The sequence below is a fragment of the Moschus berezovskii genome, chromosome 19, assembly GCF_049115385.1.
Source record: "Moschus berezovskii isolate FMDL1 chromosome 19, NW_MosBer_1.0, whole genome shotgun sequence".
Taxonomy (NCBI): domain Eukaryota; kingdom Metazoa; phylum Chordata; class Mammalia; order Artiodactyla; family Moschidae; genus Moschus; species Moschus berezovskii.
The window spans coordinates 17,797,600-17,813,377 of NC_142478.1; the positions used below are offsets into that span (position 1 = coordinate 17,797,600).

The 15,778-nt window shown below is 37.4% G+C and overlaps 1 protein-coding gene across 2 annotated transcripts in view; it reads right to left on the reverse strand.

The window, feature by feature from the left end:
• Positions 1 to 15,778, reverse strand: part of USP38 (ubiquitin specific peptidase 38) — a 33,221-nt gene that overhangs the window by 12,146 nt on the left and 5,297 nt on the right. For both annotated transcript variants that reach the window (XM_088828007.1, XM_055404404.2), the window contains exons 3-6: positions 11,454 to 11,583; positions 9,213 to 9,314; positions 4,952 to 5,110; positions 2,648 to 2,841 (exon numbers count right to left, since the gene is read on the reverse strand). In XM_088828007.1, the coding sequence (XP_088684133.1) occupies positions 2,648 to 2,841; positions 4,952 to 5,110; positions 9,213 to 9,314; positions 11,454 to 11,583 (585 nt within the window). The remainder of the gene's footprint in view (positions 1 to 2,647; positions 2,842 to 4,951; positions 5,111 to 9,212; positions 9,315 to 11,453; positions 11,584 to 15,778) is intronic.

A 15,778-nucleotide genomic window follows, 5' to 3' on the forward strand; every position in this document is an offset into this window, starting at 1 on the left:
GGAAGCTATTAACTAGTAACTTGAGTAAACAACTTTAAAATTCTTTCAACTCTGCATGAAATATAAAAAAATGTGCTGTCATCAAAACTATGATAAAGACAGAATTTAAAGAATGTGGTACTAGTGCTGCGTGGGAAAAGAAGAAACTTCAGAAAACAGTGTAGAATGATTGGGCGTCCCTCTGGAGAAAAGTGGAATAGACAAGTTCCTTATCATTATAGATGCCACAGAGGAGGAATGAGCCAAGTGTAAAATATGAAAATACTGAAGTATTTAACAGAGGAAAAGGGGGTAAAGGGAGTTTAAAAGGGGAAGGGGTTCTAAAATTCAGAAGATATAAATGATAAACAGCAGATCTGACTACATAAGTAAAAAACTGCAAACAAAACACTCGGTAAATGTACGATACTAACGGGAAGAAAGCACGTATACATCCAGGATAACTCAGTAGGAAAAAGAAAAGGACCCAACAGAAAGGTACACCATGGAAAGAACAGGTTATTCAGGAAAAAAACACAAATGAACAAAGATACTAGAGACGGCAAAAACTGTAAAGGTCAGCAGCAATATGCACAAAGTCAATTTCAGCCAGATTGGAAAGATTTTTAATACTGATTTTATCAAGTACTGCTAAAGGTATGGGGTCACAGGTACAATCATGTATTAGTATGCAAGTTCAAATGCTATAACCTTTCTGGAAACCAATGTGGCACGCCCTATTCAAAGAACAGCCTCTATATCACAGGCATATGGGCAGATGTCAATTATAAGCAAAACAACCTAATATTCATCATTAGGAAGATGGTTAAGTTAACTATGGCACATCTATTTACTCAGAATGACATAACTCTGTCATTGCACTAACATGGGACTATTTCCAATATAAATCATTAAAAGAAAAAAAAAAGTGGCTGGAAAAGATACATAAATAAGATTCTTTGTAAACATATTTTTAAAAACTAATGCATTTGTTTTATACTAAATAAATCTTATCACTGTACAAAAAAATAGGTCTGGAATAATGCAAGCAAAACTATTAATAGATACCTATTGGAATGTCTGGTTTTTATGTACTCCTAGATTTATTTTTTTAAGAATTTACATATTACCAAAGAAATAAAATATGCTGTCTGCCTATTCTGAGAGTATTGGCTGCTATAAAATAAGATATGCTCTTTGAATTGTAGCTGTCAGTTATAACTGCTTTGAGTTTTTGCTTTCTCTATCGTTTGTAAAATGAGATGGCTGGATTAGATGACCTCTGGTGGTAAGGCATGGATTATTTTAGTTTTCTGCCTAGTATCATTTGTGTCTATGAGTAAATATTTTCTTAGAACACAAGAAAAAATTCCTAAAAACAAACAAACCACTAGACCAAATGAAAACACCTTAGTTTTGATTGTATATATTGAGGCCAGGAAAGAAAATAAAGCTAAACTCTTCAGCTTTTAGTTTATGATTCCTCTGTGATCAGTCACTCAGTCGTGTCCGACTCTTTGCAACCCCATGGACCGGAGCCCTCCAGGCTCCTCTGTCTATGGGATTCTACAGGCAAGAACACTGGAGTGGGTTGCCAAGCGCTCCTCCAGGTGTGATTCCTCTGCTGCTGTTGCTGCTAAGTTGCATCAGTCATGTCCGACTATGTGCGACCCCATAGATGGCAGCCCACCAGGCTCCTCTGTCCCCGGGATTCTCCAGGCAAGAACACTGGAGTGGGTTGCCATTTCCTTCTCCAATGCATGAAAAGTGAAAGTGAAGTCGCTCAGTCGTGTCCGACTCTTAGTGACCCCATGGACTAGAGCCTACCAGGCTCCTCCATCCATGGGATTTCCCAGGCAAGAGTACTGGAGTGAGGTGCCATTGCCTTCTCCGATGATTCCTCTAGGAAGGCATAAAAACTTACAAAGGCCTAGAATTCAATTTGTAAACATCTTTGGTCAAGTTCCATGAATATCCTATTGGTACAGAAGAGAAAAATTCAACCAGGTTTTTGCTGTCAGGAAAAGTTAATCACTATTTTATACCTTTACAGATTGCATTCACATAGCTAACAGCTACTGATTTCCTATTTGCTTGGCTGCAAAAGAAAATGTATTTGAAAGTAAATCTGTAAGAGGGCAAAGGAACATGTCTGTTATACATCTGTTCAGTATCTATCAACTTGGGATGAGAAGCAGAGCTTGAATTTCTTAAAAGCAGTGAAGAAGTTATTGATCTGATAAACAGCAAAATACCTACAAGCAGAAAAACTAAATATGACCACCTCAAAAGATATACAGGTTAAAAAAAAAAAATCAGTCTTACAGGATAATAACAAATTAGTACTTGAGGACCCTTAAACTCTGTGAAATAAGTTCAATCACTTCCTCTGATATATTAATAAATATCAAGTCAGAGTAATTGAAAGACTCTGAATGAAATAAATAATATAAACATGAAGCATAATTTATATAAATTAGCATTTTAATAGCTCCTGGCACTAAATGCAATTTTGTTTCTGAATAAGGCAATTATATGAAAATATTAATATTTCTGCCATATATAAGAAATAATTTGAAGACAATCTCACCATCTTACATTTCATCAGCATGCATCAATTTCTACAGTTAAAATGAAAAATTTTTTAAAAGTTCAAATTTAAACTTACTCTGTGGCCATAAACAATGCTTGTATAACACTGTTCATATAACATGTATTCCCTAGATTAATAAGACCAGTTTTCCCAGTTTCAGATTTTCCAGAAAGTCTAGACAAGCAAGATGCCAAAGAATTGGATTGAGAAGTCCAGGCACTTTGATTGAGAATCAATTTAATCTTCTCTTCACTGGGCTTAGGAAAATCCTGTAGATCATAAAGAGGAAAAATAGGATAAAATATAAACTATTTTTTGTTATTAACACCATAAAGAAGATTCTTCCACTGACATTTAATCTTTCTTTTTTCCCATTTGGTTTTGACATTGCTGATAGTACTTGACCAGTCATCAAAAAAATCACAGTACATGGAAAAAATACTGGTCTCCAAAAATGAATAGGTATCTCCTAGAGTTTATCAAGCTGAGGAATACTCAAGAAATAGGAACTCAAGTCACATTTGAACTATTTCTACTTCCTATTTGCCAGCAAAATATTTTCAAAATAAACCTCTGCCATCAGAGAATATGTGGCAGTGCTATTCAAAGTCTGTGAAATGAGGACTTAGCACACAGATGAATTAGCTTAACACTTTGCTTTTAAATTTCGTAGTAAAATAAAATATATCTCCTTATCATTCAGTACTAATATTTACCCAGTATTGAAACTCCAATACTTTGGCCACCTCATGCGACGAGTTGACTAACTAGAAAAGACTCTGATGCTGGGAGTGATTGGGGGTGGGAGGAGACGGGGATGACAGAGAATGAGATGGCTGGATGGCATCACTGACTCGATGGACATGAGACTGAGTGAACTCCGGGAGTTGGTGATGGACAGGGAGGCCTGGCGTGCTGTGATTCATGGGGTCACAAGGAGTCAGACACAACTGAGCGACTGAACTGAACCCTTAAAAATGAAATCTCAAAGTAGTCAGAGAATGAAAAATGAAAGTATCTAAGCATAATGACCTCTGACTTTAAAAAAACAAAACTCCATCTCACGTTTAACCGTAGAGAAAATTATTACAAGATACAGTCTCTTCCCCGTTTTGTGACATATGAGATAAAATGTTCAGTGTCAGAGGCTTTCAAGCATGAGTGGAGGACTGGAGACTAGGGAAAGCTGGCAAAATCTTGAAGACTTTTTTGGACTGCTGTTACCACCTAAAGTACTTAAACCTCAGAAAATACTTCCTGAAGGAATTTTAATCTTCTGATTTTATGTTGTTGTTGACACCTAATGGAAAATGCTTCCCTTAGTTTAACAGGGAGATCCGTGGAAACTGAGCCTACTTCAGTTATCAGAATTTTCAGCTTTTAGTGGTGAAAAATGACATTTAACAACAGCAGTAGCTTTCATCTATGGACACAGCAACACTGCAGAAAGAGATTAATACTGCTATCAAATCCATGACAAAAACCTTTTATAAATAAAGACATTTACTTCTGAAGTGTCCAAGGGTCATACCAGTAGTATACCTTCTTTGCTGAACAATTTTGTGTTTTGGCCTCATCCAAACTCATTCTAACTAGAAACTCTATAGTAGAAAGAATATGTTTTGTATTCATTTCAGATACAGAAGTAAAGATAATGAGACCTTATACTTTATTTCAGACCTCAAAAAGGAACATTATCAATACAACTGATTTCTAACAACGTCTGAACACATCTAGATGAAGGAAGTTCTCCAATTATTTTGCTGTTCCCTGATTAAAGAATACATTTACTAAGAGGAAAGTGCGCTTTCTGTGACCCCTTTCTCAAGACAAACAGAATCAGTGCTTTTTAGATCCAGAATCCGCACAAAGAAAAACAGTAAGTTCACAAATAATTCAAGTAAAGATTCTAGGATATATGGACATTCATGAACAATCCATGGCAAAAATGAAATAAAAATCAGAGAAGAAACAGAGATCAAATACTGTAATTACAATGCCTTCTCTTGAATCTAAGATGTATCATACATATTTTGACATTTCTGATATTGGGAAGCAACTTATGTATGTATCAACTTAATGGATCATTTTTTAAAACAAATTTCCTCCAAAGCTGTTAACGAATTTAAAGATATGCCTTATCATTGTTGGCACTGTAGAACTGAAGAAATATGGTTATTAATTTGGAGAGTAAAGCACATAAGAAAGACATCACTCTCTAAGAATTACTGAACCACAGTTCCAACTGCATTTTTCAAACAAAAAGCATATTTTCATAAAAGAGTAAATTGAATAGCTGGTTATCGGAATGTTTCAGCGCATTCATCTTTCCCATCATGGGCTGCAGCTCCACAAAGACTGGGGCAACTGTCATCATACCTTTACTGCCTCCAGGATGGGTTCGTAGAGGTCTGGAAATCCAGAGTAATGATACATCATACAGTGAATCAGTTCTGTTAACTGCACTAGGAAGGCTGTACTGGAAGGCAGACCATCACTTTTGAAGGAGTGAACCAAATTAACTACATGAGGAACAATCTGAACAGAAAAAAAGACAAACATTCTTCAGTTTACACAAACTGGCAACAAATTCCCTAGCCTACAAATGGAATAGGGTTTCCCTGGTGGCTCAGACTGTAAAGAATCAGCCTGCAACGCAGGAGACCCAGGTTTGATCCCTAGGTTGGGAAAGATCCCCTGGAGAAGGAAATGGCAACCCATGCCAGTACAAATGGAATGCAGGTTACATGATTAGCAAATGCTCTTCTATATGTTCAGTAACTGCCTTTTTCTAAAAATGTTATGAAGTTAAACATTTCTAGAATACCAAGGTAAATCTAGTTTTTGAAGCATATATAATTGTAATCCATGTAAGACCCCTCTCCTCATGCTTATTCTCCATTTAAAATTGAGGTACAAAAAATTAAGGTAATAAATAGGAGCCAAAGTCACTGCTGCCATTCTAAAAATGGCTTAAACTGAAAAATGTTGGGGCTATTATATTTACCAGATTGTTTAATAGGGACAAATGTTTAAAAGATAAACCAAGCATTAGCTTAAGAGCGCCATCTAGTGTGAATTTTAGATTTTTCACTTGAAAGAATTAGACATGTTTGCACATTAAAGACTGCCTCAAGAAAATCTTCAGGATAGCTCATCCATACAACTCAAATTACAGCTGAGGCTACAGCGCCACCTCTGTTCTAGACAAGGGACCACCTTTACTTTAGAGATGGTGTCTTCTGTAAGCATGGCTATCCTCACTAATGATCCCCATGCCCCACCTCCAAAAAAGAGACGATTCTAAAAATAAAGCGAATTGGGAAAGTCCATTATTTTTAAGGAACTGGGGTTAGAAATTAAAGAGAAATCTAAAATGCTCATTGTTCATAATTATGTAGAAAACTATTAACACTGATAATAAGCACAACAATGTCCTTTCATTATAAAATTAGAGTAAAAAGTCAATACAGAGTCAATCACATATTTAAGAGGTTATTAACAAAATATACACTATTTTGCAGCAATGGCTCATTAGTACAGAACTACAGTTGTTTCAACTAATTATTACAATTTGATACTACATATTTAGAGTCCACATGTAAAAAGCATCTTATTTTCTCTTTGTAGAACTTTTGTGTGTTTATGTATATGCAGCAACATGGGAAAATATTATGTAATGTTAAATTTCAAAAGAAGGATATAAAAATTACATATTGATTATAAATATAAATACAACCTTGTTAAAATATTTAAGGGAAAAAACATTGTAGTGGAAAACATAAAAATTAGTGGTGAGATTGTGGGTAATTTCATGATATAGTGCCCTAACTTCCTATACTGTTATATTATCTTTCTATACAAGTTTAATTTTGTTGTAAATGAATTATACACTTACTATAAAGAAAATCTAACAATACAAACACGTATGAAGTAAAAGGCTCTGTCCCAATGTCCAGCGAAAGACATTGGTTGTATATCTAACTTCATATAGCATGTCACGGCACATATCATATATGTGATTTTTTTGTACGAATGGAATCAAACCTATATACTGCCTAGAACTTTTCTTGTTTCAACTGAGAATCACCTCTTGCCTCAAATTCATGCAAAGCCTCCCAAATGGTCTCCTTGCTTTCACCTTTTGCCCTCCTTCAGACTATTCTTAAAGGAGCCAAATGAACCAAATAAAAAGCAGTGTAGAACATCTATTTGGTTCATGGCTAACTCATGACAAAAGTGAAGTTACAGCCAGCTCTATGGTCTTACCATCAAACAATTACAGTTATATTCCAATCAGCCCCCTTCCTTCTTGTAGAAAGAAATTCATATTCTTAAAGTAACAGTGCTATTCTTTGTTCTCCTCTCTCTGGTTTTACTCTTATGCTTTGAGGTCTTAAATCATATTTTTGCTTTCACACCACTTTCTTTAATCTTACCTCCACTGAAGGCATTAATCTGACCATAAAACTACTAGTTCCTAATGGTTCACACCACTGCTATCATTGCTACATTTCAAAGCAAATCTGAATTATGATTTTGCTCCATAAAGCCATATCTATCAGATACTTGCTAAAATAGTCAGAAATAGAAAATTAAGGTTTCCTCAGAGGTGACAGGAGAGACAAAGATGGAAGAGAAGAAACAATTTTTAAAATGATTATTTAATTTATAATACTAAATCGTCCAAAAGCCTTCCTAGTGTAGACTGGATCTTTGCGGACAGATAATATACCTAGTTATCTACTAGTACATCTTATGTGGTAAAAAATGATCAATGACTTAGAAGTAAGACTAAGTTCTTCACAAGTATATAAGACAGATGTCCAAGCAGGTTATTATCTTCTAAATATCTGAAAACTGATTTTTTTTTTCTGAATGAGTAAATCTGAATAATTACAGACATTACTGTGATATTTAATAATTTAAATATTATTCCATTTAATAATTTTTCCTCACTTATAAAAAGCATATGAAAAGCAAATGGTCCATAAAAACACACTCTATAACATCAATCTTGGTTTGCTTTAAAATATTCTAAATGTATAATACACTGGAGGTTCTAGGTTACTGTTCATACTTAGCAACTCCTAAATCTGAGTCCTTTGGTGAGTTATTTAGAGTTACAGGTGATTTAACTACTGCATGACCCACTGCTAGATGCCCAAGTTAATTTTAGTTGAGTAGTAGGTCAGGCTATACACAGTATGCAGACAGAATAATTAGGTCTTTGTTCTTAAGACTTTATTAAGCCAGATCACAGTTTCCTATTTTAGCTCTAACTGTTCTTTAAATAGATGATTTCATATTTACTTATTTCAGTAGTCAAATATTTCAAAGTCAACCATTTGCCATTTCAGTTACTTTTCTGGGGGGAGGGGGAAGGCAACAAAAGGTAAGGAGATCCCTTCCATCTTTTAAAAAATTGAGCAAAGAAATAGGTTTAGAGTATAGAAGAAGTGACTTACCTGAGAGAATAAGGAATGTGTGGAGAGTAATAAACATTAGAATGGATTTCCTCCCCAGAAAATAAGTAAATATAAACCTTTTCTCAAACAGCTGATACATGACTGCGCCTGAAGGGAGGGACAAATAGCTGTTTTTTTCCCTTGGACGATTTTGCTAGTATTCTTGAAACATTAGCTCAAGTTTGAGTTTTGTGTAATGGATAACAAGCTTTTTAACTGATGATCAAGCTCACCAATTAGAACAATAAATTATAGAAATCACTCTTCCTAAGTGATAATGTATTACAATGTAATTACTTGTTAGTAAGGTTTACTTCTGATAAGCCTGCAGATTTTCCTTCAGTGGAAATGAGGCACGGAGTAGCCGATGTGATACATAATTCTCTGAGGCTAGTTACATTTTCAGCCAACAATCAGCAACTGAAATTCTGCATTTCATCAGCCTCATCGTGGTGGGTCAGGCCTCCTAAGATTTTAAATTGTGGGTGTGTTGATTGAGTTTCTAGTCCTGTAAGACTGAGGATCAGAGCTTGGGGGAAGTGAGTAACCACATAAAGCACTGCTTTCCTGTGATGCCCTAGACAGAAAAAAGGACAGGTTCTCAAAGTTAAGTTACATTTTGTCATTTTTCACTTGCAATAACTGATAATCAAATAAACAACAGGAAATCAAACCAAAACCAGTGATGCAGCTGGTTAAAAGTGGTAGGATTCTGGATATATTTTAAAGGAGGAATCAACAGAATTTATAGGATATGAGCTGAGAGAGAATGCAAAGCCCTAATTCTAGGGCAACAAGGACTGATGTTTTCCTGCTTCTAAAGTTCTAGAGCAGTCAGTGACTTTAACCATATTTCTCCTCCTTTACTGCTCATGGGTGCAATAGACAGTGAGCAGTGACACTGACACATTTCTCAAGTACAGGAGTAGCTTTCAACTTTCAATTGCTCGTTGTGATCCCAAGTGGGAGTTTTGGTGAGACCCAAAATAATTCTAAAATATATTCTTTGAGAGGAAATCTCACAATGTCACTTTTAAAAGGACTCATAAAGCTACAGGAAAATAGATTTAGGACCAATCTATAATCTTTTCACAAATACAAATGTGACTTAATACTACGTTGAAATTTTAAAATGAGGTTTTTCGAGGTAGGAAACTTGTGCTGTAACTTACCAAATGGAACGCCTCTGGAGAATGCTGAAAACTAAGCAGCATGTGAGAAAGAACTGCGAGAGCACCAGGTCGCACGAGAGGAAACCAAAGGCGATTGAAAACCTGCGGAAAAGACAAGACCTCCACTTTAAGATTTGGTATGGAAATCATCATCCCAATCGGTGGTGACTTTCACAGGGCCCAAAATTATTTATGTGCATTATCTCCCTCCTGGGAAGTTTTATCGTAACATATAATTAAACTCTGGGAGAGGGAGAAAGTTAGGAAATCATATGACAGAGATCAAGGGAGTATAATGACCTCACCAACTCTTAAAACTACATCATCAAATAAAAATCTGTCAAACAGTGTTTACAAGGTGATAGCTTCCTGGCCCATTATTCATTCAGAAATGCTTATTGACCATCTACTACTGCTTGGCACTATTGTATATACTGGGAAAACAAGAGTGGATTCAAAGGAAACCTCTGCTCTTAGAGGGCTTACTATCTAGAGGGTGAGTAGAGACAATTAAAAGTAACATGGGAGAAAAATGCTGTGAAAGCAAGGCATGTTGAATAGGGAATGCTGAGTGGCAAAAGGCTCTGCTGTTTTATTAAAGGGAATTTAAAAAAGGCTCCATGATAAACGTGACCCCTGACTACAAAAAACTGAAAGGAATGAGATTAAGTCTGACAGATAACTGGGAGAAGGGCCTTTGCTCTGTTTATTATAGTCAGCACTGCAAAAGCCCTGAGGCCTCCAGCCTGGTGGACTAGAGTTGTAAGGAGGAGGGCAGTGTGTATAAATAAAGCACGGAGATTGAGGCAGTTACAGTGGAAGACAGGACAAGAGAAGCAGTGTGGCCCAGAACAGGAAGGACCTTGTGTGATGCCCGAAGGGGCTCAAGGGCAGGAGCCACAGGGCTACTGCAATCAATATAGCAAGGGGTGGTGCTTCTGAGGCAGGAGAACCAGGTTTGATCCTTGGGTTGGGAAGATCCCCTGGAGGAGGCCATGACAACCTACTCCAGTATTCCTGCCTGGAGAATTCCCATGGATGGAGGAGCCTGGTGGGCTACAGTCCATAGGGTTGCACAGCGTTGGACACAACTGAAGTGACTTAGCACAACCGGTGATGAATCTGGACCAGGGTGGTACTGATGTAGCTGGTGGAGAGTGGTAGAATTTGGGATCTATTTTAAAGGTAGAGTCAATAGGATTTGTAAGATATAAGCTGAGAGAGCATGAAAAGAGACAAGAACAGCTTCAAGGTTGAGCCTGAGCACAGGAAAGGCTAAGAGAGTCATTTAAGATGAGGAAGACCAGGTTTGGGGGGAAAAATCAGGGATTAGACTGTGGATAAGCTGAACCTGAGATCCAAGTATATAGAGAGCTGGATACATGAACATGGAGTTTACAGGAGAATAATGGACTAGAAATATACACCTATCAGTCATAAACTTAGAGATGTTGCTTAAAGCCATGGTGGCTGTGTGAACTGAGAAGAGAGGAAACTCGAAGGCCCTCTAAAGTTAGAAAGAGCCACACCAGGACTGAGATGCCAGTGAACTAGAACAAAATCCAGGCGAGTAACATCCTGGAAACCAAGGGAGGAAAGCGTTTCAAGAGGGAGTGATCAACTATGTAAAATGACCAACAGGTCAAATGAGAGGAGGCTTGAGAAATAACTCTTGAGTTAAGCAACACTGGAGAGCGCAGGTGTCAAAGATCGTTTTGGCAGAATAATGGTGGTAAAAGCTTCATTAGTCGGGATTCAAGAGATAATGGGAAGAATGTGTTTTCATAATAAATATTTGAAAACAGCAAAATTATTATAATGACATAATCTTAAATAGCATTTTAAATTTCTAAAGCCTATTCAAAATTTTTATTCAAAAGAAAACCCAAAATAAGACCATATTCAAAACTAGATGCTTTAAAGGGGACAACCCAAAGATAAAAAGACTTATCATATGAACTTATATGGGTCTTGCTTCCCAGGGAGCACTGGTGGTAAAGAATCCGCCAATGCAGAAGATGTAAGAGAGAGATGTAGGTTCGATTCTTAGTCCAGGAAGATCCCCTGGTGGAGGAAATGGCAACCCACTCCAGTACTCTTGCCTGGGAAATCCAATGGACAGAAGAGCCTGGGGGGCTATAGTCCATAGGGTCGCAAAGAGTCAGATATGAGTGAAATGACTTAGCACACATGCATTATATGGCTCTATATATTCCAAAAGATTAATATACTCCCACTTACCAATTCTATTTTCAGTAGAGTAACATCTATCAAAATAGTAAACTTCTGGACAGCTGCCAGTCCTTTCAAGAGTGCAATCACCCATATGTCTACGTGCTGAGCCAATGGCCAGGACAGCCAGTCAATCATTCTGAAAATTAAAGGATAATGAAAATATTAGCATTGAAAATAACCTTGACATTATTCAGTTAGGAATAACAAGAGTAACTACAGTAGTAGTTACAAAGTCACTCACGCTGTGACTCAATATTTACTGAGCTTGCATGCGAAAAGTACTACTGAAGATGCAGAAAGGAGTATAATGGCTGCTTGTACTCAGGGATTTCCAATCTTGTCAACTGACAGTCTTATATAACACATTTGTATAAAAAGAATTTCTGATAATCATTCTGCATAAATGCAAAGTTTTGAATTTATTCTTCAGTTTTTGCCTGGAGAATCCCAGGGATGGGGGAGCCTGGTGGGCTGCCGTCTATGGGGTCGCACAGAGTCGGACACGACTGAAGCGACTTAGCAGCAGCAGCAGCAGCAGTGTCAATTTATTAGGCAAATTTACTCTGAGAAGAACAGTTCAAATATGGCTATCTGAACTAAGACATGCATTTGAACCAAAATTTCTCCTTTCTGGTGATTACAATCTAAATAAATATAGAATGCACTGTTAAAAAAGACTATATTTTGAATTGTGAAACAGGTCTCTTCATCTCTCAAAATTCTACTACACAAAGACAACAAAAAGAAATTTCAAAAGGGCACCAAGTATACAAATATTGAAATGGCCTCGTTTTGTAATAGTGAGTAGGGCTTCTTTGGTGGCTCAGTTGGTAAAGAACATGCCTGCAATGCAGGAGACTCAGACTTGATCTGTGGGTTGCAAAGATCCCCTGGGGGAGGAAATGGCAACCCACTTCAGTCAGTATTCTTGCCTGGGAAATCCCATGGACAAATGAGCCTGGCAGGCTACAGTCTATGGGGTCCCAAGAGTTGGAGACGACTTAGTGACTAAACCACTATCACCATTTTTTGAGTACCAACCCAATTAAATGAAAATAAAGTAATATGGGATATGATGGAAACTATCCCTTATGTTAGACATCAACCACAATGAAGAAGATGCTACAATGCTTCTGGAAGGCAACTGGGCCAAATGTTCATATTATTTGATTTTGATCCAGTAATCCAGTTTGGGTGAATATATAATAAAACAAAAATAGTAAAACAAACCAGGTTTTTAAGTCAGAGTGATCTGGTTTTAAAATATCAATTCACCGTTTATTAGCTGGGGTCCCTAAATACTTTCATCAGTTACTTCTTTGTGTTTCAGTTCCTCATCTGTAGGTTATAAATGAATTTTACAGGACCGACGTGAAGGTTAAATGAGTTAATACACTGGAAATACTGTGAATGTTTCCCTTCTAAATGTTAAGACATGGAAATAAATACATACTTTGATTGTACAAAATGTAAAGTACAAAGTACATAACATGACCAAAAGAGCAACTAACATGTCAAAAGGACTGACTTTCATATTGATATAAACTACCTGCATTGACACTGGAGTGTTACCTTTATTAAGAGTTTTGCTCTTAACGATTAACCTGCTCTGTCAGACACTGAGTGGCTCCGAAGTTCACACTCATTTCACTACAAGTTATCTGTATGTTTCCTCTGTACTCTACACACAGTATTTCTTCTTCCCCTTTCTTGTTTTTCTGGCCAACAATGGTTTTAAGTCATTACAGTTGTCCCTGAGAGCTGTTCCAGACCTATCAACTGTTAATCTGGTTTTCACAAAACCTCTCTACATACCCAGAGTAGAAAGTAGAGACATTTCCATGTGTGTGTGAAGAGCATATTCACTGCAGCACTGCTCACAATACAGAAAAAAAATGCAAAATTATGTAAATGTCCATTTTAAGGAAGTGACATATATACTATAGAGATTTATATAGGTAGAGTTTTAAAATATGAGATAGGTCAATATGAATCTATCCACAGGGATATAACACAAAAACATCTGAGCTATTACTGAATTAAAAAAGAAAAAAAAATGCTGGTAAATCTTTTTTCAAACTGATTTGTTTGTTTAAAATAAAACATATGAATACATGTTTATATATATATATATTTACTATAAATATGTACACGAAAGAACTGTGGTTTAGAGAAGGAGAACAAGCGTGTACCTCTCTTTGGCTCCACAGACTCTTCCCCGTGGGGAGCACAGCCCCTGAGTGGAACCAGACTGGGCTCCCGAGCACACAGGGACCAAGTTTCCCTTTAGCTCAGGTCCAAGGGGAGTACAAGTAAAGCTGCGGGGGCAGAGGAGAAACTTCCACTTGGCCATGGCTTTTCACCATCCCTCATCACCCAACCAGCCTCTTCCTCCATCCTCTCCACTTCCAGCCTCCCCTCCCACAAGCCTCTATCTAGTCTTTACCTTATCCCATGTGTTCCCCATCTCCTAACCACCCTAAAGATACTTCAAGTCAGAAGTAACACAAATTAGAAGCCACTCATTCAAAAAATATTGAGTGTCTATTATATAAAAGGTACTGCATTAAATGCTAAGAATGTAACTCTAAATTATCATGTATGCCTTCAAACTGATAGGGAAAGTTAGGAAATAGTCAGCAGGCCACACAATAAGCAGCAGTGTTGGTATCTGAGGCAATGGTCTCATTACCTGCTCTGCTGGCTGGTAAAGAGACACTTTTGGCTACACTTTAATTACATTCCAGTCTTGCTTCAATTTGATTGGATTTGCATAGGCTCAAATCCGCTCACACACAGTCACTCTAGAATCAGTTATTTTTATGGTTAACTACTGTAATCTTATCCACTGTGTACTGGTTACAATTTGAATTTTAAGGACACTTAACCCTGATAGGCTGATTTAATTTCCTACTATTTAAAGAACATTTAGTAAGTAGTTGTAATAAATCTTGTTTTCTCCATTAGATTGTGGAATTAAGAACAGTGTTCTCATGGTTCTGTTTTGGTTTTTAATCTCTAATCTTTGATCTGCATTGAAATGGAGCTCAAATCTATTGACTAAATGAAACCATTTCCCTCTAGAGCTAAAAAAAAGGACGTGCAACTTAAAAAAATTAAAACTGGCAGGGCTTCCCTAGTGGCTGAGACAGTAAAGAATCTGCCTGCAATTTGGGAGACCTGTGTTTGATCCCTGGTTTTGGAAGATCCCCTGGAGAAGGAAACAGCAGCACACTCCAATATTCTTGCCTGGAGAATTCCATGGACAGAGGAGCCTGGTAGGCTACAGTCAGTGAGGTCGCAAAGGCTTGGACATAACTGTGTGACTAAAACAATATTATGAAAGGCCACAAAATAGATCCAATCTTAATTTGTAGAGAATAAAGGCAATTTTCACTTTTATATGGCAGCTTAAGGGCTAGATCCAGCTTTCAGTCTTATTTTTTCCAATGTTTTAAAAATTGGAAAACTTCACATAAAAAATGGACATCAGGCTTCCTTTGAAAAATCAGATTAGCAACGCTGAACTCAAATTTTCCTATGATACAGACTTAGAGAACGGAACTTATGATTGCCACGGGAGAAGGATCAGGGGAGGGGATAGCTAGGGAGTTTGGAATCAACATGTCCATACTGCTATATTTTAAATGGATAATCAACAAGGTCCTACTGTTTAGTACAGGGGACTCTGCTGCTCAATGTTACATGGCAGCCTGGACCGGAGGGGAGTCTGGGGGAGAATGGATACATGTATATATATGTATGGCTGAGTCCCTTTGCTGTCCACTTGAAACTACAACAACATTGTTAATCGGCTATACTCCAATATGCTGCTGCTGCTAAGTCACTTCAGTCGTGTCCAACTCTGTGTGACCCCATAGACGGAAGCCCACTAGGCTCCCCTGTCCCTGGGATTCTCCAGGCAAGAACACTGGAGTGGGTTGCCATTTCCTTCTCCAATATAAATTTAGTTTAAAAGTATTTAAAAGCAACTAAAATATTTAAATTTAGTTTAAATATAGAAAAGTTTAAAAGCAAAACAAAAAAACTTGTGATAATAAGACAATAGAAGTTGAGGATCAGCTCTCTCTTTTAGGGAGTGCTTATGAGCCCATTTCCTATTATCTCAGTTGTCGCTCAGAGGCTAGGTTGTGTCCAACTCTCTGCGACCCCATGGACTGTGGCCAGCCAGCGTCCTCTGCTCATGGGATTTCCCAGGCAAGAATACTGGAGTGGGTTGCCTTCTCCATGGGATCTTCCCAACTCAGGGATCGAACTGGCATCTCCTGTGTTGGCAGACGAATTCTTTCCCACTGAGCCCCCAGGTCAGT